We start from the raw sequence: 24,116 nt of genomic DNA, 5'->3' as shown, positions 1-24,116 counted from the left end.
GAGACAGAAGTAGATCAGCGGTTGGTAGGGGCTGAGGGAGTGATTACTAATGGGTACAGAGTTTCTCTTTGGAGTGATAAAAATGTTCTGAAGTTAGATGATGGTGATAGTTGTCCAACTTTGCAAATATAGTAAAAACCACTGAATTGTACATTTTTAAAGGAATCATTTACAGTATGTAGACTGTATCTCAATTAAAAAAACACAAAAAAGCATGATTCCTTATCAAGATGTGTGAGGACTACATGGATATTCTCAAACCTAAGTGGCATCAGCATCACCTGGAGGGTGGGTTAAAACAGATTGCTAGGATCTGCTCCCAGAGCCTCTAATCCAGTAGGCCTGACTTGGGGTCTGTGAATCTGAGTTTCTAACTAGCCCCCAGGTGATGGGTGAGGCTGCTGTTTTGGGCACCACACCTAGAGAACCACAAGCCTATGCTAACAGCAACTGTATTCCTTTTTTGGTCCCCCTTTGTGGTTATGCCATCAAGAGATACTCACTTAAAAACATTTACTTCCAATGTAACTCAACTAACATCTGCACCAGCTCCTCAACTTAAAATTTTAAAAGGTATTGTTAAAAGCCAGAATTTCCTGAGAATGCTGAGGAGGTAATGAAACACAATGAGCAGGCTGGGTGCGGTGGCTCATGCCTGTAATCCCAGCACTTTGGGAGGCCAAGGTGGGCGGATCACCTGAGGTCAGGAGTTTGAGACCAGCTTGGCCAACATGGTGAAATCCCACCTCTAATAAAAATACAAAAATTAGCCGGGCCTGGTGGCGTGCACCTGTAATCCCAGCTACTTAAGAGGCTGAGGCAGGAGAATCACTTGAACCCCAGAGATGGAGGCTGCAGTGAGCCAAGATCACACCACTGCACTCCAGCTTGGGAAACAGAGCAAGGCACCGTCTCAAAAAACAAAAACCAGAATGAGCGGAACACATTGTGGACATGTAATTTTACGCCATGGCATTCAGCCCAAGAGCTCAGCACAAGACTCTATGCTGAGAAGTACAGGGAACACATGGAGAAGTAAGACCCTGACCGTAAGGAATTTTAACTGTCCAGTCCACATGACTCCAAGAGGACCAGAGAAGGCTTCTAGAAAGATACAACATCTGAGGTGGAAAGGATTTCAAAGGGAGACGCCTTTCTGAAAGGTGCCAGACAGGAAGGCATGAGGCCCATGTTCAAGAAGTAGCCCAGAGTTCACCTTAATGGGAATGGTAGGAGAAAATGCTGGGAAAATGTGTCAGAGCCAGAAGGGACAGAACCTGACTACAAGGGGAAGGAGCAATGAAAATGTAGAGAACCATTAAGAGAGATTGTGAAGCAATCAAACTGCAATCCAGGATGCCGAAGCAGGATGGTAAGAGATGGGAAGATTAATTAGGAGCTAACAATAATTTACCTCACAGGGCATGAGCCAGGGCAGAAGCAAAGGAGAGAACACAGAGGAAAGTGACACATGAGGTTAAACCTAGGGAGAACTAAATAGTTTAACAACTCACTGAATACGATGGCAGGGGAAAAAGAGTGAATTAACAACAGATGCTTTGAGCCAGAACTGAAAGAGACAGAGATGAAGAAATATGAGGACGATAGAGAGAAGCTGGCCCAAAGAATGTAACAATTATGGACAGAGTACTGGACCTGAGTATTGGAAAGCGTACTGGACAGAAGAGACAGCTACAAAGATGCGTATAAAACATGTAGGTGGTGCTAGGCGCAGTGGCTCATGCCTGTAATCCCAGCACTTTGGGACGCCGAGGCGGGTGGATCACCTGAGGTCAGGAGTTTGACACCAGCCTGGCCAACATGGTGAAACCCTGTCTCTACAAAAACACAAAAATTAGCTGGGCATCATGGTGCGTGCCTGTAATCCCAGCTACTCGGGAGGCTGAGGCAGGAGAATCGTTTGAACTCAGCAGGCAGAGGTTGCAGTGAGCCAAGATCACGCCATTGCACTCCAGCCTGGGTGACACAGTGAGGCTCCATCTCAAAAAACAAAAAAACAAACAAAACCTGTAGGTGGAAGGTGGGTCTGAAATTGATAACAGACATGAGCTAAAAATACCGATTTGGGAAGCCACCTGAATGGAGGTGAATGAAATCAGCTATGGAGATAAGAAAGCGGGTAAAATATTTGTTTATTTTAGAGTCAAAACAGAGGCTGAGAACTACAAGAACAGAACCGACATGGGAAAAGTCACCTGCTACAGGAAAGTAAGTTTTACTGAGAGGTTAAGCACCAAGAAAAGCCCAAACCAGTGGGTTTTTAACTAGAGGCAGCAGGGAATGAAGGATAAAGGTTTGGATAAAGCCCCATAGACGATTCTGGGACTAGTGCAAAAATGATTTCAACCGTGAACATGTGTGAGGAGGTGGAGATGGGAATGTACAGATTCTTCTTTCAAGTTTGATAGTGAAAAGGAGTGGGTGATAGGGTCAATAAGTAGATTTAAGATAAGAAAGACCAAGTAAATTTGTAGGCAGCAAAGGAAAGGCCAATTAAGGAGATGGAAGCAAGCAGAAAGAGGAAGGTTTGTTTTGTGAAAGACCACAGCTTTCTCAAGGAAAGGATTCCAAGGAAGACAGGAATTTAGGTGGAAGGGATAGATGTTTAAAGAACTCTTTTTTGTGGAGACACGGTCTTACTTTGTCGCCCAGGCTGGAGTACAGTGGCACAATCATGGCTCACTGCAGCCTCAACCTCCCAGACTCAAGCGATCCTCTCACCTCAGCCTCCCAAAGTGCTGATAACAGGCCTGAACCACCACACCCAGCTGAAAGAACTCATTTTGCATAGCCTTGATTTTCTCATAAAAGGAGGGACAAAGTCATCTATCAAGAATCAGGAGGTCGGCTGGCCGGGTGCAGTGGCTCACATCTGTAATCCCAGCACTTTGGGAGACTAAGGCGGGCGGATCACGAGACCATCCTGGTTAACATGGTAAAACCCCGTCTCTACTAAAAATACAAAAAACTAGCGGGGCTTGGTGGCAGGTGCCTGTGGTCCCAGCTACTCGGGAGGCTGAGGCAGAAGAATGGTGTGAACCCGAGAGGCGGAGCCTGCAGTGAGCCAACAATGCACCACTGCACTCCAGCCTGGGCGACAGAGCGAGACTCCGTCTCAAAAAAAAAAAAAAAAAGAATCAGGAGGTCAAGAGGTTGAATAATTGGGAAGACTGGAAAGCATGTCAAACAACTGCATCAACTCTTAATTACAAATGGTACATTTGTGAACATTAATTTGAATAAAAACAAGCAAAAACATCTACTTATCATGAGCCATCCTTTGTCTGAAACCAGTTACCACTGGCTGCCACCTTATTTCACCCTTATTTCAGCAACACAAATGGCCTGCCCAACTGGAAGTGCAACTTTTTTTTTTTTTTTTTTTTTTGAGACAGGGTCTCGCTCTGTCACCCAGGCTGGATGGAGTGCAGTGGCGCCACCTTGGCTCACTGCAGTCTCTGTCTCACGGGTTCAAGCAATTCTCGTGCTTGAGCCTCCGAAGTAGTAGGAATTACAGGCGCACACCACCAGTCCTGGCTAATTTTTGTATTTTTTGTAGAGACAGGGTTTCACCATGTTGCCTAGGCTGGTTTCGAACTCCTGCACTCAAGCAATCTGTCCTCCTCAGCCTTCCAAAGAGCTGGGATTACAGGCATTAAGCCACCACGCCCGGCCTGGAAGTGCAATTTCTAACAGGAGGCTCTCAGGCCATCTCCTGTCAGCGCTCCATACCAGTCGAAACCATCCTGGGTTACCGTACATTTGCAAATGGATGCAGGAAAAAATCCCCCAAGTGATTAAAATATTATCCAGGGGAAAATGTGTTTAACATTCAAACAAAAGTTGAAAAATTAGAGAAAAAAGTAACTAGGGGCATTGGGGTGAAGAACAGAGAGAAGCGACCTGCATTACAATACAGAAAAAGGAGATAAACTTCTTGATTTTAAAAAAAGGACTTTCTTTGCATTCTCATTAAGATCTTTAAATGGAACATTTTTACATAGGGGCCCGCTGAAATGGGGGCCACATATATTGGAAGGCCTCATAAACACAAATAGTCCTTTATTAAGGGATATGTGAGATTTGGTATTCCTAAATGCCAAATCTAATTTTTACTACATAGGTTTTCACTGAATATCTTTAATCCACATTTTTTCTAGTTTTATATGTATATATAAAACTAGAAATATATATATCTAACTAGAAATATATAACTATAACTAGAAAAAAAAATATATATATATATCTTTGAGACGGAGTCTTGCTCTGTCGCCCAAGCTGGAGTGCAGTGGCGCGATCTCGGCTCATTGCAACCTCTGCCTCCCGGGTTCAAGCGATTCTTCTGCCTCAGCCTCCCGAGTAGCTGGGATTGCAGGTGCCCGCCACCATACCTGGCTAATTTTTGTATTTTTAGTAGAGATGGGGTTTTGCCATGTTGGCCTGGCTGGTTTCAAACTCCCGGCCTCAGTGATCCGCCCGCCTCGGCCTCCAAAAGTGCTGGGATTACAGGTGAGCCACTGCACTGGGCCTAGTCATATTTTAACTGAGGTATCTCTGAACACCTACCCCTGCACCTCTATAACCTCAGTAAATCAAGAGTTGACTATTTAAGAGAAGATGAAGAATGCCAAGGAGTAGTGAGGAAGTAGCTTCAGTTCACTAATAAGCTCTCTCTAGCCTTCTATTCTCTGGGTAACCTCAGGGATAAAAGAACTATCTGCTTCTATAATACGTGGGTCTTACCTTTTGCTGTGTCCAGGAAAGTATCTGATGTATTTGTTGTCATGCAAGGACAAGTAACGAATAGTATCTGTAAAAAGACAAACAAGTTATGATGATATCACGCTATTTAAAAGAAATTTACTTTGCATTTTCATCTTGAAAAGACAAGGTCAAATAATCCATTGTATTCTATATCCCAAGCAAGGCATGAATAAATAATGGTGAATAACTCTACTCTGCAGCTGAAGAGTGGGTATGTAGATTTCACCTAACTCAAAAGCAGAGTTAAGTTGACAGCATAGAAAGCAATGTTTGAAATGACCTTTTATTACCAATTTGGTTTCTTCATAATTACAATGCAACTCCCACCCTGCAAATATACCCTGGCCAAAAAACAAAACGAGTAAAGCACACATAATAATTTTAGATACTGGTCTAGTGTCCACAGAATGGCAAACCTTAAAGAAAAATATGTGGCTGTTGAGCGAACACACTTAAAGAGGTGAGCAGCCATGGCAGTTAAACTGAAGATCAGGTTGAACCCTGGCAGTAATTTTTGTCTAGAGTTCTCCATCAGTGTGTTGACCCACTCTCAACTCATTTATTTGAACAGTCTTCAATTAGAGACACAAATTACAATGAAATAAAACAAAATGTCAGAGAAGTGATGTCAAGATCTGGGTTAAAAAGCTCTTAAGACATTAAAAAAATCAAATTCTTATACCAATGAGTAATAGCAGTGGGATTTTGACAATATTAAAGAAAGGAACAATCAGAGATTTGTGCTTGGGGAAAAATAAGACAAAGACTCAACCAAATGATTCTATCTGAAAGAGTAAACAAACAAAAAACATGGTGGCGGTAGAGAAATGAAGTGCCATAAAGAATAAAACTGCAAAATAGAAAAGTATTATCCCCTTAAAAAGACTAGGAATAAGGAAAAATTGTTGAGAAACAGCTAAGGGAAAATGGTACTAAAATGCAGAAAGAAAAGCATAGAAAGAACATTCTGAAGGCATACAGAACATAGGAATAAAGGGGTTGAAAGCATCGAGTCATCCCAGGGGTTCACAGGGGTGCTTTCTAATAAGAAGGCATTTAACTTGGGAGGGGGAATAGGAGAATAGGGATATTTGTATATTCCATTCCATAACTTGAACACTACACAATTTTCCTTGAAAACATCTTCAAACTTTTTGAATGACAACTACAAAGTATTTCTAGTTATTCCACTGCTAACAATGACTCACCTGCCCTAAGAAGAAAAAGACTTCCTCACCATTACCTGGTTTCCCAGAGATGAGCAGGGTGACGCCATCCTCTCAGCCCCACTTGGCAGCTGGCGCGCTGTTCCTGGCAAGGCAGTGGCCTGTACAGTTATCTCCTGTACCGGGTGGTATCATAGACCCTCAAACTGTACAAACTACTACCTCAGCCTGGAATCAGGCAAAAGGAAACGGAGCGCTGGAGGAACTCTTCAGGATGCACTTGAGACAGGAAAGGGAACATCCTCACAGCAGAGGCTTGGCAGCAAAGCTACAAGTGCCACACATTTGCCTCATCTTGCACCACATTTGGAGAATCCTCATTTAATCACTCAGAAAAACAGCCCAACAGAAGAAATAAACCAGTCATTCGGATGATCACATAGACACGTTTCCTCAGGATCCTAAGGTTTTACATTCTTATCCAAAATCATTAACTACACTGCTTCCTTAGAAAACCACTTCTGAAATACAGGCATGAAAAGTAGAAATGATATACTTAACTAAAAATCAGTACAGCCAGAAGAGTCTCATTTAAAAAAAAAAAAGAAATGGAAAAAAAAAGGACTTCCGCCCATTCTGCTCTGAGATAGGCACAGCCAAAATAGCAGTATAAGCTATCCTTGTGGAATGACATTAGAAAAATCTTTGTTGTTTTTTTGAGATGGAGCCTCACTCTGTCACCCAGGCTGGACTGCAGTGGTATGATCACCCTAGACCTCTAGGGCTCAAGCAATCCTCCCACCTCTCTTACAAGTGGCTGGGACCACAGGCGCGTCCCATCACACCTGGCTAATTTTTGTATTTTTTGTAGAGACGGGGTTTTCCCACGTTGCCCAGGCTAATCTCGAACTTCCGGGCTCAAGTGATCCACTCTCCTAGGCCTCCCTAAGTGCTGGGATTACAGGCATGAGCCACTATTTAGCCACTGGCCTAAAAACAACCTTACTGCAAAATGTGAGATGATCATCAATAAACCACTGAAATAAGTTTAAAAACAGAATCCTGGCCGGGCGTGGTAGTTCACACCATAATCCCAGACTTTGGGAGGATGAGGCAGGCAGATCACTTGAGGTCAGGAGTTCGAGACCAGCCTGACTAACATGGTGAAGTCCCATCTCTACTAAAAATACAAAAATTAGCTGGGCTTGTTGGTGGGTACCTGCAATACCAGCTACTTGGGAGGCTGAGGCAGGAGCATCGCTTGAACCCAGGAGGCTGAGGTTGCAGTGAGCCGAGATTGCACCACTGCACTCCAACCTGGGCAACAAGAGCAGGACTCCGTCTCAAAAGAATAAAGAATAGGCCGGGCACGGTGGCTTACAAGGTCAGGAGATCAAGACCCATCCTGGCTAACATGGTGAAACCCTGTCTCTACTAAAAATACAAAAAATTAGCCGGGCATGGTGGCACGCGCCTGTAGTCTCAGCTACTTGGGAGGCTGAGGCAGGAGAATTACTTGAACCCGGGAGGCGGAGGTTGCAGAGAGCTGAGATCGCGCCACTGCACTCCAGCCTAGGCAACAGAGTGAGACTGTCTCAAAAAATAAAAAAATAAAAAAATAAAAAAAAATAGAAAATAAACAAAAAAATTAAAGAATTCTAACATGAAAGTGTTACAGTTCAGTTACCAAGACAATCTGTTAACTTAGGACTTATCTCGAGAAATGCAGGCAAAAACAGAGATTGTTTATTATAGAAAGAAACTCACAAGTTCAATTTCTAAAAGTAACTCTTTACTCTTTAGATCAAAAAACGTTCCTGGAATCAGAAGTGACTAAGGTTGGGAAAACACCAAAACTATTCTAACTTCCCTTAAACTATCATAGTTCAAGCATTTGTGAAACTTTTCTCAAATCTCTATCATTTTGAAAGAAAAGGTCCTGTTGTTTATCACTTGCTGTGTGTCAAGTGTTCTTTCCTTTTATTTGTTCTAAAAGTGTTCTTTTTGGAGATGGAGTCTCGCTCTGTCGCCCAGGCTGGAGTGCAATAGCGTGATCTTGGCTCACCACAACCTCTGCCTCCCAGGTTCAAGCGATTCTCCTGCCTCAGCCTCCCGAGTAGCTGGGATTATAGGCGTCCACCACTGTGCCCGGCTAACTTCTGTATTTTTAGTAGAGACGAGGTTTCACCATATTGGCCAGGCTGGTCTTGAACTCCTGACCTCAAGTGATCCGCCCACCTCGGCCTCCCAAAGTGTTGGGATTACAGGCGCGAGCCACTACACCCGGCTTTAAAAGTGTTCTTTTAAGTTTCAGGAAGTACAAATCATAAATACAATTAGTTGTTTCCTTTTTCCACTCCCCACTCTGAATTGAAGACTTTTCATACTCAGTCCCAAGTCCTTCAAAAGTGCTAATGGCTTGCTTCCGGCATTCCTTCAGTCAAAACAATGTAATTAACATTACTAACATTATATAAAAATATTTAAACTAAAGTAACTATGGTCAAAGCAGAAGTAGTCACAAAGATTCCATGAACTATTTAACAAAGGAAATCATGACCTTAACTTCCTAAAAAGAAGGCTTGCTTACCGTCTATTTTGTTAGAGCTGTAAACAACTGTGTTTGCCGCATGAGTGTATCTGATGAGGTCCACACCATATTTCTTACTGTACAGGGTTCTCTTTGGTCTGATAAGAAAATAGAGACAGAAAATCATGAACATTCTCCATCATCAAAATCTGGGATCTCCACATAAAGAGAAGCACTTGAATGATGTGGCAAAGGTGAGGATTTTTGTAAGTTCTAACACTGGAAAGAAACTTCTTCTTCCAAAAGGGAAAAAACAACGCTCAAGCAACAGCCATCTGAAGAAGCTTTCCACCTTAGAACACCTAATGGCAAGGTTAGGTAGGAAGTAAAAGTAAATCTGGGGATTCAATTCAGTCTTTACTACAATGTTCAAAAGCTTTGAGAAATAATACAGTCATGTGCCATGTGATGACATTTTTATCAACAACAGACAGCACATAGGGTAATGGTCTCCTAAGATTATAATGGAGCTGCCTTCTACAACCGATGTTTCATTTTTTAAATCCCTTAAACTGTTTTACGGTACCTTTTCTATGTTTAGATACACAAACACTTAACGCTATAATTGCCTACAGTATTCAGTACTGTAAAATGCTGTACAGGTTTGTAGCCTAGGAGCAATGGGCCATACCAAACAGCCTAAGTGTGTACAGATTATACCGTCAGGTTTGTGTAAGTACACTCTATGATGCTGGTGCAACAAAAACTCACGTGATGATCCCCATCTAAGTGATGCATGGCTGTACATCTACTTGGGAAGAAAGGCACACAAAACAAGTCCTAACTTACAACAAAGAGGGATATGAGAATATGTCAAACCCAAGAGGCCAAACTTTTCTTAAGACATCCATTTAGAAAGAAGCTCTGTTTTTTTGTTTTTTTCAAGACAGCAGTGATTTCTCAAAACTGAAACCAGATGCAAAACTGCTTGCCTTTGCTAATGTAACCTGTTCTTGCAGAAGACATCCATCCTTCCTGTCCTACAGGTCAAAAGCACTTGCTGAGCCTTTTAGAAGGCAAGCCTAACTTTCTCTAGCAAAACCAGTTAAATAGTTCCTTTGCTTTTACTTTAATGCAAAATCACACATTTCTGGCCACAAGGTGGTGGCTCACATCAGTAATCACAGCACTTTGGGAGGCTGAGCCAGGCAAATCACCTGTAGTCAGAAGTTCGAGAGCGGCCCAACATGGTGAAACCCCGTCTCTACTAAAAACACAAAAATTAGCCGGGTGTGGTGGCACACACTTGTAATCCCAGCTACTCGAGAGGCTGAGGCAGGAGAATTCCTTGAACCCAGGAGGCAGAGGTTGCAGTAAGCCAAGATTGTGCCACTGCAATACAGCCTCTGCAACAGAGTGAGACTCCACCTCAAAAACAAACAGACAAAAAATCACACATTTCCAAGCTAGAGGTTACCAACCTCCATTTGTTGAAGTTCCTTAAATGTCTCCCTTTACAGAACCTTGAAGAGCAAGATTAAAACTGGTCTCAGCAGAACCTTTAACCAAAAACTCTAACACAGACTGGTTAAGTTAGAAAAACTGTAGGCCGGGCGTGGTGGCTCACGCCTATAATCCCAGCAGTTTGGGAGGCCGAGGAGGGTGGATCACCTGAGGTCAGGAGTTTGAGACCAGCCTGGCCAACATGGCGAAACGCCATCTCTACTAAAAATACAAAAATTAGCCAGGCGTGGTAGCCCACGCCTATAGTCCCAGCTACTCGGGAGGCTGAGGCACAAGAATCGCTTGAGCCTGGGAGGCAGAGATTGTAGTGAGCTGAGATCGTGCCACTGCACTCTAGCCTGGGCAACAGAGCAAGACTCCATCTCAAAAAAAAAAAAAAACAAAAAACCAAAAAATAAAAATTTGAGACTTAAATATCTATGTAAATCTAGATTTAAATGCTAAAATAACTCTTCAATACGACCAATTGAAAAAACAGGAAAGCCTTTAATATAATGTCCTACATTTAGTTCTTTAGAAAGATTTCATAAATCCTGTACCAATATTAACCAAGAGTTCCAATTTATGAAAAGGAAAGCTAACCCTCTCAATGTAAAATCCTCTCAGAATCTAGATGCTAAACAATCACATGACTCAAGCAGTCTTTAAGAAGTCAGTTATTTGCACTTTCAATTTTTGTTAAATTGAGGCCAAGGGCTTCCCTACATGAAACCCATTTCCAAAAGACTTCTCATTACAAATACACTGGATTTTCCACATTCTTACCTTTACTAAAATAATACTTCACTCCTAAAAATATCAGCAAAGGCTACTTTGCCAAGTCCACTGTCTGGGGTTCTGATGTGGGGTTACTGTGTGGTAACCAGTGAGGGAGTCTGAGTGTGTGGCTGTATACTTACTCTCTAGATAGTTAACTTTGCTTCTACCAGTTGAAGAAGTTTATATCAGTTATTTCATCCCACCTACAATAGCAAAGACAGAACCTGGCCGGGCGCAGTGGCTCACGCCTGTAATCTCAGGCTTTGGGAAGCCAAGGCAGGTGGATCACCTGAGGTCAGGAGTCTGAGACCAGCCTGGCTAAGAGGGTGAAATCCCATCTCTACTAAAAATTAAAAAAATTAGCCAGGTGTGGTGGTGGGCACCTGTAATCCCAGTTACTCGGGAGGCTGAGGTAGGAGAATCACTGGAACCCGGGAGGTAGAGGTTGCATTGAGCCAAGATCGCGCCATTGTACTCCGACCTGGGCAACAAGAGCGAAACTCCGTCTTAAAAAAAAAAAAAAGACAGAACATGAAGAGCCAACTCTAACTTGCCAAGTTGAAAGGGAATAGTATAAGGAAAATTTCTGGTTCCACTTAGATCTGGTCTATTTGTCTCAAATTTATCAAAAACAGTAACCTGAGATTTTTTTTCCTGATAACAGAAATCTATTGCCTCATTTCATTTCCCAATTTGATTTTTATTATTTTTATGTTTTTGAGACATTCTCGCTCTGTTACCCTGGCTGGAGTGCAGTGGCACGATCTTGGTTCACTGCAACCTCTGCATCCCCGGTTCAAGCAATTCTCCCTGCCTCAGCCTCCTGAGTAGCTGGGATTACAGGCCCCCGCCACCAGGCTCAGCTAATTTTTGTATTTTTCTGTAGAGACAGGGTTTCACCACATTGGCCAAGTTGGTTTTGAACTCCTGACCCAGGCGATCCGCCCGCCTCGGCCTCCCAAAGTGCTGGGATTACAAGTGTGAGCCACCACACCTGGACTCATTTCCTAATTTGAAAGCAAGATTATACTGTACTGCATCCATGTGGGTCTTACAAAATACATGCACAGCATTTTTCAAATATTTTGGTAAGCTTCCTTCCTCAAACTGTAATTCTGGTGATCAAGCATCAACAAGGAAAATAATATTAACCTTTTGCTTTGAGTAATTTGCTTTACCTACCACAAACAATATCCTTTATACTCTTCCAAATTGAAATATCATTCAATGGGCGAACTCCATTGTAAAGAAAACTTAAATGACCAGTAAACTGGAAAATACTAAGCACACAAAATCTTGCTTTAGCCATTTTCAAACTCCCAAATTCTAACATTAGGGTCATCTAATAAAGATACTATGCCTTTGGCCGGTCACATTAGCTAACACCTGTAAACCCAGCACTTTGGGAGGCCTAGGTGAGAGGATCGCTTGAGTTCAGGAGTTTGAGACCAGCCTGGGCAATCTGGTGAGAACTTGTCTCCACTAAAAATAAAAATAGCCAAGTAAGTTGGCGAGTGCTTGTAGGCCCAACTACTTCGGAGATTGAGGTGGGAAGATCACTTGAGCCCAGAAGATGAAGTCTTTAGTGAGCTATAACCATGCTATTGCACTCCAGCCTGAGCAACAGGGGAAGACCTTTGTCTTAAAAAAAACAAACAAACAAAAAAACCAGGGCCGGGTGCGGAGGCTCACATATGTAATCCCAGCACTCTGGGAGGTCGAGGTGGGCGGATCACTTGAGGCAAGACGTTGAGACCAACATGGCCAACATTGTGAAACCCCATTTCTACTAAAAATACAAAAATTAGCGGGTACACTGATGGGTGCCTGTAATCCCAGCTACTCGGGAGGCTGAGGCATGAGAATCGCTTGAATCGCTTGAACCCAGGAGCGAGGTTGCAGCAGTGAGCCAAGATTACGCCACTGCACTCCAGCCTAGGAAAGAGTGACGCCGTCTCAAAAACAAAACAAAACAAAACAAAACAAAACAAACAAACAAAAAAAAAAACAAAGGCCAGGCGCAGTGGCTCATGCCTGTAATCCCAGCACTTTGGGAGGCCGAGGCGGTGGATCACCTGAGGTCGGGAGTTCGAGACCAGCCTGACCAACACGGAGAAATCCTGCATCTACTGAAAATACAAAATTAGCCAGGCGTGGTGGCGCATGCCTGTAATCCCAGCTACTCAGGAGGCTGAGGCAGGAGAATCGCTTGAACTCGGGAGGCGGAGGTTGCAGTGAGCCGAGATGGAGCCACTGCACTCCAGCCTGGGCAACAAGAGCGAAAGTCCGTATCAAAAAAAAAAAAAAAAGATACAATACCATGCCTTCCAAGGAAATACTTCTTTTCTTTTGAGGTTGGTTTGACCTATACTAGTGACAAAATTTTTCATCATATTATTGCCTAGAATGGAAACTAAAGAGGTTGTCTAATATCCAAAGAAGTAATCTGACCAATGTCACATACCTAGTCACAGGCCAAACTAGAACCCAGTTTCCTCCTAACTACCAGGCCACTCCTTCACCACAGATAATGAAACAAGGTCACAATTAATTGATCAGAGAAAACTCAAAAGAGCATGCCCTGTAGTATTGTATCAATACTAAATTTCCTAATTTGGATAACTGTGCTCCGGTTACGTAAGAATGTCTTTGTGCTTAGAAAATCCATGTTGAGCCGAGCGTGGTGGCTCACACCTGTAATCCCAGCACTTTGGGAGGCCGAGGTGGGTAATCACGAGATCAGGAGTTCAAGACCAGCCTGACCAACGTGGTGAAACCCTGCCTCTACTAAAAACACAAAAATTAGCCCGGCATGGTGGCACATACCTGTAATCCCAGCTACTCAGGAGGCTGAGGCAGGAGAATCGCTTGAACCCAGGAGCTGGAGGTTACAGTGAGCCAAGATCACGCCACTGCACTCCAGCCTGGGCGACTGAGCGAGACTCCATCTCAAAAAAGAAAGCAAATCCATATTGAAGTGTTTAGGGATAAAGGGGCTTGATACCTCCAACTCTAAGGGTGGGGGGAGGCACACAGTACATATAAATATTTACCTACAGTGATGAAGCAAATGCAGAAAATGTAACCAGTTATTGAATCATATGGGAGTTCTTTGAAACACTGTTGTAACTTTGTTAGTTTGTAATTATGTAAAAATGCTACATGAGTAAATAAACTGCCTTATGTCACAAAACTAGCATTTTACTTTTAACAAGACAGGATTATTTGGCCAGGCGCAGCAGCTCATGCCTGTAATCCTAGCACTTTGGGAGGCCTAGGCGGGTGGATCACTTGAGGTCAGGCGTTCAAGACCAGCCTGGGCAACATGGTGAAACCCTGTCTCTACTAAAAATACAAAAGTTAGGGCATGGTGGCAGGCGCCTGTAATCCCAGATATTTGTGAGGCTGAGGCAAGAGAATCGCTTGAACCCGGGAGGCAGAGGTTGCACTCCAGCCTGGGCGTCGGAGAGAGACTCCATCCCCCACCCCCCCCTCCCAAAAAAAAAAAGAAAGACAGGACTTCATGTCAAGGTCATCCTTCCCGAATCAAAATTATGCCAAATTTGGGGACAAACTGCAAAGAAATGCTATAACCACCTTCATTTCCTTTAAATGAGGATATACATCTCCATCCTCAGGTTCTGGGAAGAGGTTCTAATGTGTGCATAAGCACTATACATTTCATGCAAGCCAGCTTCAAATTACTCCTTCAGGACCCCACAATGCTGACCCTACTACCACACCTTTAAATGTTACTTCCTCTTCTAAACTGATTCAAGTGACCAGACCAGGACAGAAATCTATCTACTCAATGAGTAACACTGACTCAAATAACTAAGTATTTGTCCAGCTAACAATTCCCTCTTCCTTAAGACCACCACTGCAGACCACTCTGCCATATACTGCAGGCAGATCCAGAACCAGTTACATAATACTTTCTCACAGCCCCAGTGGGAAAAAAATTGGGGGGATACCATTATAGCTCAGTCCAAACTAGCATTACTTCAGATAATCAAATTCACAAATGAAGAGATTATGTTCCAAAACAAAGACACCAGTTAAAAAAAAAAAAAAAAAAAAAAAAAAGGCAAAAGGAACAGCTGGAGAAGGTAGAGAAAAACCCAAGATCTCAAAAAAAAAAAAAAATAATAATAATAATAAGATCTGTTACTAGGTAACAAAATCAAGTCTGAAAAAACCAGGGGCCACCGAATTAAACCAAACATCAGCAAGCCTTCTTGGGGAAGGTGGCTAAGGGTAAAACGAATTTAATCTAAACTAGTTTTGGCTCCAAGGAGCTGCAAGTCCACAGGCGTGCGGTGAGGGGGGCTGACAAGGACCCGCAGGGAAAAAGGCAAAGTGCTGTGCTTAGATTTTGCAAAAAGATGCAGGTATGGTGGGTCTCCAGATGACTTGTGGCAACATAAAAGTTTCATGATCAGCATTGGAATTCAAAGTGGACCAAAAAATATAATAGAAAAAAAAAGTATGAAAGGAAACCTGAAATTGTTCTACGATGCTTGCTTTGTTTTAACGGAAGCTCACATTCAGGTCAGGATGGGACGACCAAGTTCGTTTGTGTGTGGCAAAAAGGAAGTTTTAGATGTTGCTGAAAAGTTCACTTATGAACGTGGGCACCAAGTCCGAATGAGTAAGAGAAAGGCTAGGAGCAGGAAGAAAAAGCAAGGGGGCTCAAAGAGGCACAACAAATAAATCCTGACAGCTAAGAACTGCAACCCACGCGGTCTGACGGCAGAAAGGCCGCGGGAAGCTGAGGAGCAGGGGATGGGCGGAGTGCCAGGGCGGAATCGAGGTCACAGTGGAGAGAGCACAAGAGAGAGCTGACGCTGCCGAAGGAGGCAGAAAAGCAGCCCCTGCAGTCCTGCGTGGAGGCCGGAGCAGACCAGCACCTTTGACAGCCTGAGGAGCTGAAAACGATACCTGCGGGGCCCAGGGTGGGCGGACCTGGCGTTTAAAGGTCAAGGTCAAGGTGGGGTTTGGCAAGTGATGCATAGCGCTCAAAGGAGACCGAAGACATACAAATAATAATATTATAAAATTATGACTATCGTTATCTTTTTTTTTTTAAGAAGAAAAAATAAAAGGTCTCCTGGACGGCTGCGGGGTGGAGGCGGCCCTGGCAGGAACGCGTGCAAAATAGGCTGGGGGCTGAAGTCGGGACGGAGGGCAGGCCGAGGGACCTGTGCTGGGCCACCGGAGGGAGGGAGGCACTGAGATTCGGGCCCAGGGCCTCCGCCGCACTCACTTGCCCTCCTGGCAGTCATAGAGCACGATGGAGTCGTCGTCGCTACTCGAGATGACCGTCTCGCCGTTTGGGCTGAAATCGAAGCAGTTAATCTTGTCCGAGTTTTCGCGGAACACCTTAGCGACGCGGAAGCTCCGCAGCACGCTGTCGGTCAGCTTCATGGCGGCGGCTGGGGAAGGCAGCGGCGGCGCAGGGCCGGGGCGGGGCCCGGCGGCGAGCGGGCGGGCTGCCTAGGGGCCAACCCAGGCGGAGCGGGCGCCGCGCCGGCGGCTAGCGAGAAGTCGGCCAACAGTTAGGCCGCCTCCTCCTCTTCCTCCTGCTTGGTCGAGGGTCTTCTGCCTGGACTGTGGAGCCTCGCCGACCGTTCGTCCTCACAACCACCTCACGGACAACCAGCGCGTCGCCGGCTCATTGTGTCCGCCATTTTGGGGCGACAGGCAGAAGCTGAGGGCGAGGAGCCTTAGCCGCGGCGCACGCCGGGAAAGGGGGCGGGGCGGGAACGGCGGCGCGAGGCTGGGAGGCGGGGTGGTGACGTCAGCGCGGCCGCGGCGGAGTGTAGTGGCAGGGCCGGCTGCTGGCAGGGAGCAGCCGAGACTTGCAGGGCCTTCCCCGGGAGTTGGAAGGTTGCGGGTGCCTTGGGAGCCGGGGGCCCTCGCGCGGGATTGCAACCCCCGCGAAGACTCTGGCGCCTCCTGCAGGCGCCCCGATCGCAGGCCGCGTGGGAGGGGGTACTGCAGGGTCGGGTACGCCGCTGGAGGCCGGTTTTGGGGGTGACTCAGGTGAGCCGCTCGCAGGCAGGCTTGACCGCTAGTCCACCGCAGCGCCCGCTTAGACAGCTTCGACCTCTTTACTTTTTTTTTTTTTTTTGAGCTGGAGTCTCTCGCTCAGGCGCGCGCCACCACGCCCAGCTAATTTTGTATTTTTGGTAGAGATGGGGTTTCACCATGTTGGCCAGGCTGATCTCGAACTCCTGACCTCACCCGCACCCGGCCTGGTGTTCTTAATCGAGGTAGACTTTAGGTACAGTAAAAATCAGCCTTTTTAGGCCGGGCGCGGTGGCTCACGCCTTTAAACCCACCACTTTGGGAGGCCGAGGCGGGATGATCGCTTGAGCTCAGGAGTTGAGACCAGCCTGGCCAACATGACAAAACCCCACCTCTACTAAAATACAAAAAATTAGCCGGGCATGATGGCGCGGCTGAGGCACGAGAATTGAGAAAGGCGGAGGCTGCAGTGAGCCGAAATCGTGCCACTGCATTCCAGCCTGGGCGACAGAGCAGACGGTCTCCCCCCAAAAATTAGCCTTTTTAGTGGCTAGTTTTATGTTCTGACACCCATACACAGTCATGCAGTCACCACCACATTCAAGATTTGGAAGAGCTGCACTATCCTGTTTGTAGTCAACAGGATTATTTTAAAGGTTCTATCATATAAGTGATTCTTTGCCTTAAAAGAAAGTTTCTCTCTAACAAAGGAAAGCAGTATTTGAACAGAAAATAGGAACCAAGCTTCCTAACCTTAACTTTCTGGGCAAGGGGTTAAACTCAATGCCAACCTATGTGGCTTCACAGATCTATCTTGTGTGAAGCTCCTCAAAAGGTTAATTGCCTGGGGTTTCCAACAGTGGAGATGGGGATTATTTATTTTTGCTTTCTTTAGCTAAAGAGAAACAAAAACGAGGAAAGGCTGTGAGACATTTCAGCCGCTATTAGGAAGGTGTGATATCCAGAGACCTGTGCAATGGTAAAAAACAAAATGGAAACCCTGGGACAGTTGGGGTCTTTCTAGAAAGAACTAGAGGCTGTATCCCAACCCCCTGGGTAAAAGGAGAGCCAGGATCCTTATACATAAAGAGAAGTTGTTCTCTAAGGGAAGAGGCAAGTTCCTGGCTAAGTCTGGGGTATAATTGCCTCCTGACAAAGAGCAGAGCTTCTGGCTACAGTTTGTTCTGGGGTCTGGAAAAAGCCGGTTTGAGTGAAACCTGAATAGATGGCAACTTTCCAAACTGCACAGCAATGGAAGAAAAACCCTCCATGTCCCAGATCACTTGCTCTGCTTCCCTGTAATTCCTGTGCCTTTATTTCAGAAGCTAGAAAGTCTGATACAGCATCTGCTTCGAATAGTTTAGAAGGCAACAAGGACAGATCGAGTGCCGTGTTCTAGAACTGTCGGGAAGTGAACACGCCCAGTAAGATGATGCCATATTTTGGTCCATGTTAATCTACAAAAATAACCACAGAAACAGCTGTAATCTACTGAATGCTGCCAGCCAAAAGAAATCTTTGCAGGGTATTTTTCAAGTATTGTACTTCCTATACCTTTTCCAGATTTCACCGTTAAGACCAAACCTTCCTCCCAAGACTTGACTTTCTGCATTATTTTTGGAATGCAGTCTTTTTTTTTCCCCCATTTTTAAGAGGGTCTTCAAATCCTCATCCTGTTTCACATTCTTACTGTTTCCAATTCCTAGACTGGTTCCCTGCCCTATTATAGTGGGGCTCTCCTGGCTTCCAGCCCAACAGCATGGTTGCCTTAAAGGATGGACTTTAGGCCAGTATGGTGGCACTTTGGGAGGCTGAGGTGGGTAGATCACAAGGTCGGGAGTTCAAAACCAGCCTGGCCAAAATGGTGAAACCCTGTCTCTATTAAAAGTACAAAAGTTAGCTGGGCACCATGGCGGGCGCCTGTAATCCCAGCTACTTGGGAGGCTGAGGCAGGAGAATCGCTTGAACCCGGGAGGCAGAGGTTGTAGTGAGCTGAGATTGCACCACTGCACTGGGCATTAGAGCAAGACTCTGTCTCAAAAAAAAAAAAAAAAAAAAGGACTTTAAAAAGTGACACAGAAAGCTGGCTCCAGTGGATGGGTGGATGGAGAGAAAGCTGCAGTCAGGAGTGAATCAGATGGCCTTTAAAAGAGCATCAGACTTAATTTTTTATATTTCCTTTTATTTGTAGTCATTCTTTTACTTGTCACGTATTCATTGCCAAAAAACTAAAAAATACCAATAATAAAAACAGCATCCAGAGATAGCCACTCTTACAATCTTTTATTATAGTGAAATATATATAACATGAAATTTACCATTTTGATGTAGAACCTTTCCGATTTTTTCATATATATATATATACGTATATATACACGTACGTATATATATATATATATATATATATTTTTTTTTTTTTTTCCTGCTCTGTCACCCAGACTGGAGTGCAGTGGTGTGCTCTCAGCTCACTGTAACCTCCACCTCCTGGGTTCAAGTGATTCTCCTGCCTCAGCCTCCTATAGATGCCCGCCACCACGCCCAGCTAATTTTTGTATTTTTAGTACAGACGAGGTTTTATCATGTTGGCCTGGCTGGTCTTGAACTGCTGACCTCAGGTGATCTGCCTGCCTCAGCCTCCCAAAGTGCTGGGATTACAGGCATGAGCCACCACACCCAGCCAATCCCTGAAATATATTTTTATTGGGTTCATAATATATTGTTTATAAGTTTACCTATACTATGAACATATTCCAGGTCAATAAATATCGATACAATCATTTTGAATGGATACAAACTATTCTAGTATATGGCTGTAAAGTAATTTTGCTTCCCATTTTGTCCAGAGCCCAGCCAGAGCTCAGTATGGATTAACTGAATAAATGAATTTATCCAAAGGATTCCAGATACTTGATTGGCCCATTTATTAAATTTTTCTATTTCATGCTGCACAATTGGAATGGAAACTGTCCTAAACAATGTATCCTCACACAGAGCTCCTTTTGAATTCTAATTCATTGAGATAAATTTCTGTGCTCCAGTGCCCAGTAGCAGGGCTTCTCTAGAGACTGACTAACTTCTTACACAACCCTTGTAATAACTAGAATCAGGTGACTCTCTTCTTTGGGACAGTTGCATGTATGTAAGTGTGAGAGTGTGTGTGTGTGTCAGTGCTTACACAGCCCTTGGAATAACTAGAATCAGGTGACTCTCTTCTTTGGGATAGCTGAGTGTGTGTGTGTGTGAGCTTAACTGGCAAAGAAGAAAAGCAGAACACTGGAACACAAAATGCCTGGTGAGGTGTTTGAGCCCCAGCACCGGGAAGTGGTCGCCTCACAGGTTGGCAAAAAGAATTTACTGACAACAGTATAGGTTTGAAAAAGGAAAATTTCTTAGAAAGAGCGCTGCAGAAGAGTGCAGCAGGGCACCCCAGCGAGAGGACTGAGGGCCTTGGTAGATTTTCCTTAGGTGTATTTATGGACCTTCAGGCAGGAGCTTAGGGTTGTAAAATTAGTTTCAGCATGACATTCCAGAGATGCCTAGAAATTTTAGTTACTTATAAAAGTTGAAAGAGGCCTGGAACCAGATGCCCACTTTAGATACTAGGAAAGTTTAATTACTTCTAATTTCCCCAGATAAGGAGTTTTGCCTCTGGATGGCCTGTTGGATGGTCACCAGGTGGTCTTTGCTCCCTTCTAAATTCCTCAGATAAGGGCCAGGCACAGTGGCTCATGCCTGTAATCCCAGCACTCTGGGAGGCCAAGGTGGGTGAATCACTTGAGGTCAGGAGTCTGAGACCAGCTTGGGCAACGTGGTGAAACTGCGTCTCTACCAAAAAATACAAAAATTAGCCAAGCATGATGGTGTGCGCCTGTAGTCCCAGCTACTCGGGAGGCTGAGGCAGGAGAATTGCTTGAACCCGGGAGGCGGAGGTTGCAGAGTCGAGATCGCACTCCTGCCTGGGCGATAGAGTGAAACTCTGTCTCAAAAAAAAAAAAAGAAAGAAAAAAATAAATATTACAAGGATGAAGTAAGCCATTTTTATTTAGAGAGAATATAAGTGTGTGCATGGAAAATCTTGTGGGATATACATGAATATTACTAGAAATAATAAATAAATTTAGTTACTAATGTATGTCCACTTCTACTGGAATTACTCAGAGAGGTCCTGAGACTCCAGGACCCTGCAGCCTGGGTAAAAAGAGGGTATCTTTCCCTGGCAGCAGGACCAACTACCCAATTTGTGGGGCCCCTTGTTAAAAAATTGCTAAGAATCTCAAGATGGCAACAACAGAATATTAAACGAAGTGCAGGGTCCTTCTGACTATACAAATCACACACCCATGAAGCTGGCTCAACCCAGGACTAGTACAGCAACAACACTGAGCCTTTCTACATGCACTGGAAACATACTGTGATGAAGACTCTGAAGTTCTGAGAGGTTAACTTTCTCAGGGTCACTTAACCAGTAAGCACTAAAGTCTGGATTCACACTCTGCTTCAGCACTGGAAAGCTTGTGTTCTGTTTCCAGGGCAAAGGACAAGCAATCATTCACATTTAACAAAGACCACTGTCAGTAAACAATACCTTCTTAGTCTGGAAGGAAAGGATGGAATCTTCCCAGATAAGCCTTGACTGCTCAGAGCCAGGAGGAACTGCCTAGAGTCTCAGGGCCAAGGCCACTGTCTCTAAAACTACAGCACTGTTTCCTAAGGCTTAAAAACTTTCCCAAACAATCCAACATACACAGATTTAGTGGCCTCTCATCAGTGCTTGCCTAGAGTCATAGCTGAACTGCTTCCTAGTGCTTTGTTTTACTCTCCCCAACTCCTCCTTCCAAGAAAAATAGCTTTAAGATGTTTTATTTTTTTTTATTTTTATTTTTTTGAGACAGAGTCTCACTCTGTCACCCAGGCTGGAAGGCAGTGGTGTGATCTCGGCTCACTGCAACCTCTACCTCCTGGGTTCAAGCAATTCTCCCACCTCAGCCTCCCGAGTAGCTGGGATTACAGGCGCATGACACCACATCTGGCTAATTTTTTGTTGTTGTTGTTTTTGTATTTTTAGTAGAAACGGAGTTTTGCCATGTTGGCCAGGCCAGTCTCGAACTCCTGACCTCAAGTGATCCGCCCACCTCGGCCTCCTAGCTTTAAGGTGTTTTACAGCCCTTACATAGGACTCAGCTCCACTTTACCCTGCCTCCAACACAGCTGACCTTCCCTCCCACGGAGTAACCCTGCAAGCCCAGGCTGGGCACTGTGGCTTACACCTATAGTCCCAGCACTTTCAGAGGCTGGGGCAGGAGAACTGCTTGAGCCCAGGAGTTTGAGACCAGCTTGGGCAACAAAGCAAGACCCTGTCTCCACAAAAAATTAGCCAGGCATGGTGGTCTGCACCTGTAGTCTCAGCTACTTGAGAGGCTGAGGCAGGAGGATTGCTACAACCCAAGAGCTTGAGGGTACAGTGAGCTGTAATCACCACTGTTCTCCAGCCTGGGCGACAGTGCGAGACTTTGTCTCCTAAAAACAAAAAAAAATTAAAATTAAAAGTACCACTTCTTACCTATCCCAGCAGCTAAAGCATTTGGCCCACACAGAAGGCACTGAGGAAATGTCTTGAATTATGTCTGAGGAAGGAATAAACGCATGGAAGGAATATAGCTAACTATAACCAAGAAAAAACAATAAAATTTTCAGTATTTACAATCTCTCCCACATTGAAGAGGGCAATTCCACCTAAGGATGCCTTTGTTTTGATGATGTGGTGGGAAATCATTTAGGAGAAGGAATACAAAGTCTCATATTTTAAAAGGAAAAATCCAGGGAGAAGGACGGGTGTGGTGGTTCACACCTGTAATCCCAGCACTTTGGGAGACAGAGGCAGGAAGATGGTTTGAGTGCAGAAGTTTGAGACCAGCCTGGGCAACATGGCAAAACCACTTCTCTACAAAAAATATAAAGAATTAGCTGGGTGTGGTGGTGCATGCCTGTGGTCCCAGCTACTTGGGAGACTGAAGTGGGAGGATCACTTGAGCCTGGGAGGTGGAGGTTGCAATAATCCAAGATGATGCCACTGAACTCCAACCTGGGTGACAGAGTGAGACCCTGTCTCAAATAAATATATACATATATAAGAAAAAGAAAAATCCAGGGAGAGAGCTGGAAATGGGGGCCAGAGGAAGGGAAAGGTTCATGACAAGAGCACAGCATGGTTTGGAGACCTATGGAGAGATGTAGCAACTGCCAAAGGGAGCAGGTAGGGGGTGTGAAAAGAAAAGAAAATTTCAGGACATTCTCAATTTGTAATGTGAAGGAGAAAAGTTAAGCCCTGGAAACTGAGCAGGCATTGCTTTTTTTTTTCTTCTCTGATGCATGACTGCTGCTTCCTGACCTTTGTGTTGAAATGTTATACATTAACCAGGCTCCCTATTCCTCATTCAGACTTAGACTAGATGATGTGGGAGACAGAGACCTTTGTGATTGTTGTCTCTTTACAATAGAATGTTAAGCAAACTCCTTCCAGTATAATCAACAGTAGCCAACCAAATCTTGTATTTATGTTAGCCTTTTTTTGGAAAATGTAATTCTGGTCAGCACCCCTGTTTTTGGCTATATAAACAATCTTTTTTTTTTTTTTTTGAGACGGAGTCTCGCTTTGTCACCCAGGCTGGAGGGCAGTCGCGCAATCTCGGTTCACTGCAACCTCCCACGTTCAAGCGATCCTCCTGCCTCAGCATCCCCAGTAGCTGGGATTACAGGCACACGCCACCATGCCTGGCTAATTTTTGTATTTTTAGTAGAGACAGGGTTTCGCCATGTTGGCCAGGCTAGTCTTGAACTCCTGACCTCAGGTGATCCACCCGCCTCAGCCTCCCAAAGTGCTAGGATTACAGGTGTGAGCCACTGTGCCCGGCCCATGCCCAGCTAATTTTTGTATTTTTAGTAGAGACGGGGTTTCACCATATTGGTTAGGCCGGTCTCGAACTCCTGACTTCAAATGATCCCACTTGCCTCAGCCTCCCAAAGTACTGGGATTGCAGGCATGAACCACTGCACCTGGCCCAAAAACACATTTCTAATGTCAACCTAAAAATCATCAAAAGGTTCGAGATCCAGTTAAAAGAATTTATTCAAGCATAAAGTGTGAAGGCAGCCATCCGGGGAAACACAGACACCAAGCAGTGGCAATTAGTGTTCGCCAGCATGGGGAAAGGTGAAGATTGTTTATATAGGCCGGGCGCCTGTAATTGTTTATACGCCTGTAATCCCAGCACTTTGGGAGGCCAAGGGCGGTGGATCACAAGATCAGGAGTTCGAGACCAGCC

At 44.7% G+C, this 24,116-nt stretch overlaps 1 protein-coding gene across 2 annotated transcripts in view; it reads right to left on the bottom strand.

Moving 5' to 3' along the window:
• The window catches only part of WDR82 (WD repeat domain 82), a 33,722-nt gene that overhangs the window by 7,827 nt on the left and 1,779 nt on the right, over positions 1-24,116 (bottom strand). Inside the window, exons 1-3 of one of the 2 annotated variants that reach the window (XM_002813662.5) lie at positions 16,031-18,149; positions 8,542-8,639; positions 4,765-4,831 (exon numbers count right to left, since the gene is read on the bottom strand). In XM_002813662.5, coding sequence (XP_002813708.2) covers positions 4,765-4,831; positions 8,542-8,639; positions 16,031-16,191 — 326 coding nt within the window. In that variant the 5' untranslated portion in view covers positions 16,192-18,149. Of the gene's footprint in view, positions 1-4,764; positions 4,832-8,541; positions 8,640-16,030; positions 18,150-24,116 lie in introns of those variants that run through there. The other variant, XM_054552150.2, reaches the window with a different exon arrangement.

Source organism: Pongo abelii, chromosome 2 (genome assembly GCF_028885655.2).
Source record: "Pongo abelii isolate AG06213 chromosome 2, NHGRI_mPonAbe1-v2.0_pri, whole genome shotgun sequence".
Taxonomy (NCBI): domain Eukaryota; kingdom Metazoa; phylum Chordata; class Mammalia; order Primates; family Hominidae; genus Pongo; species Pongo abelii.
Note: the sequence above shows the minus strand (reverse complement) of the source record. Positions and strands in the feature narration are given on the sequence as shown.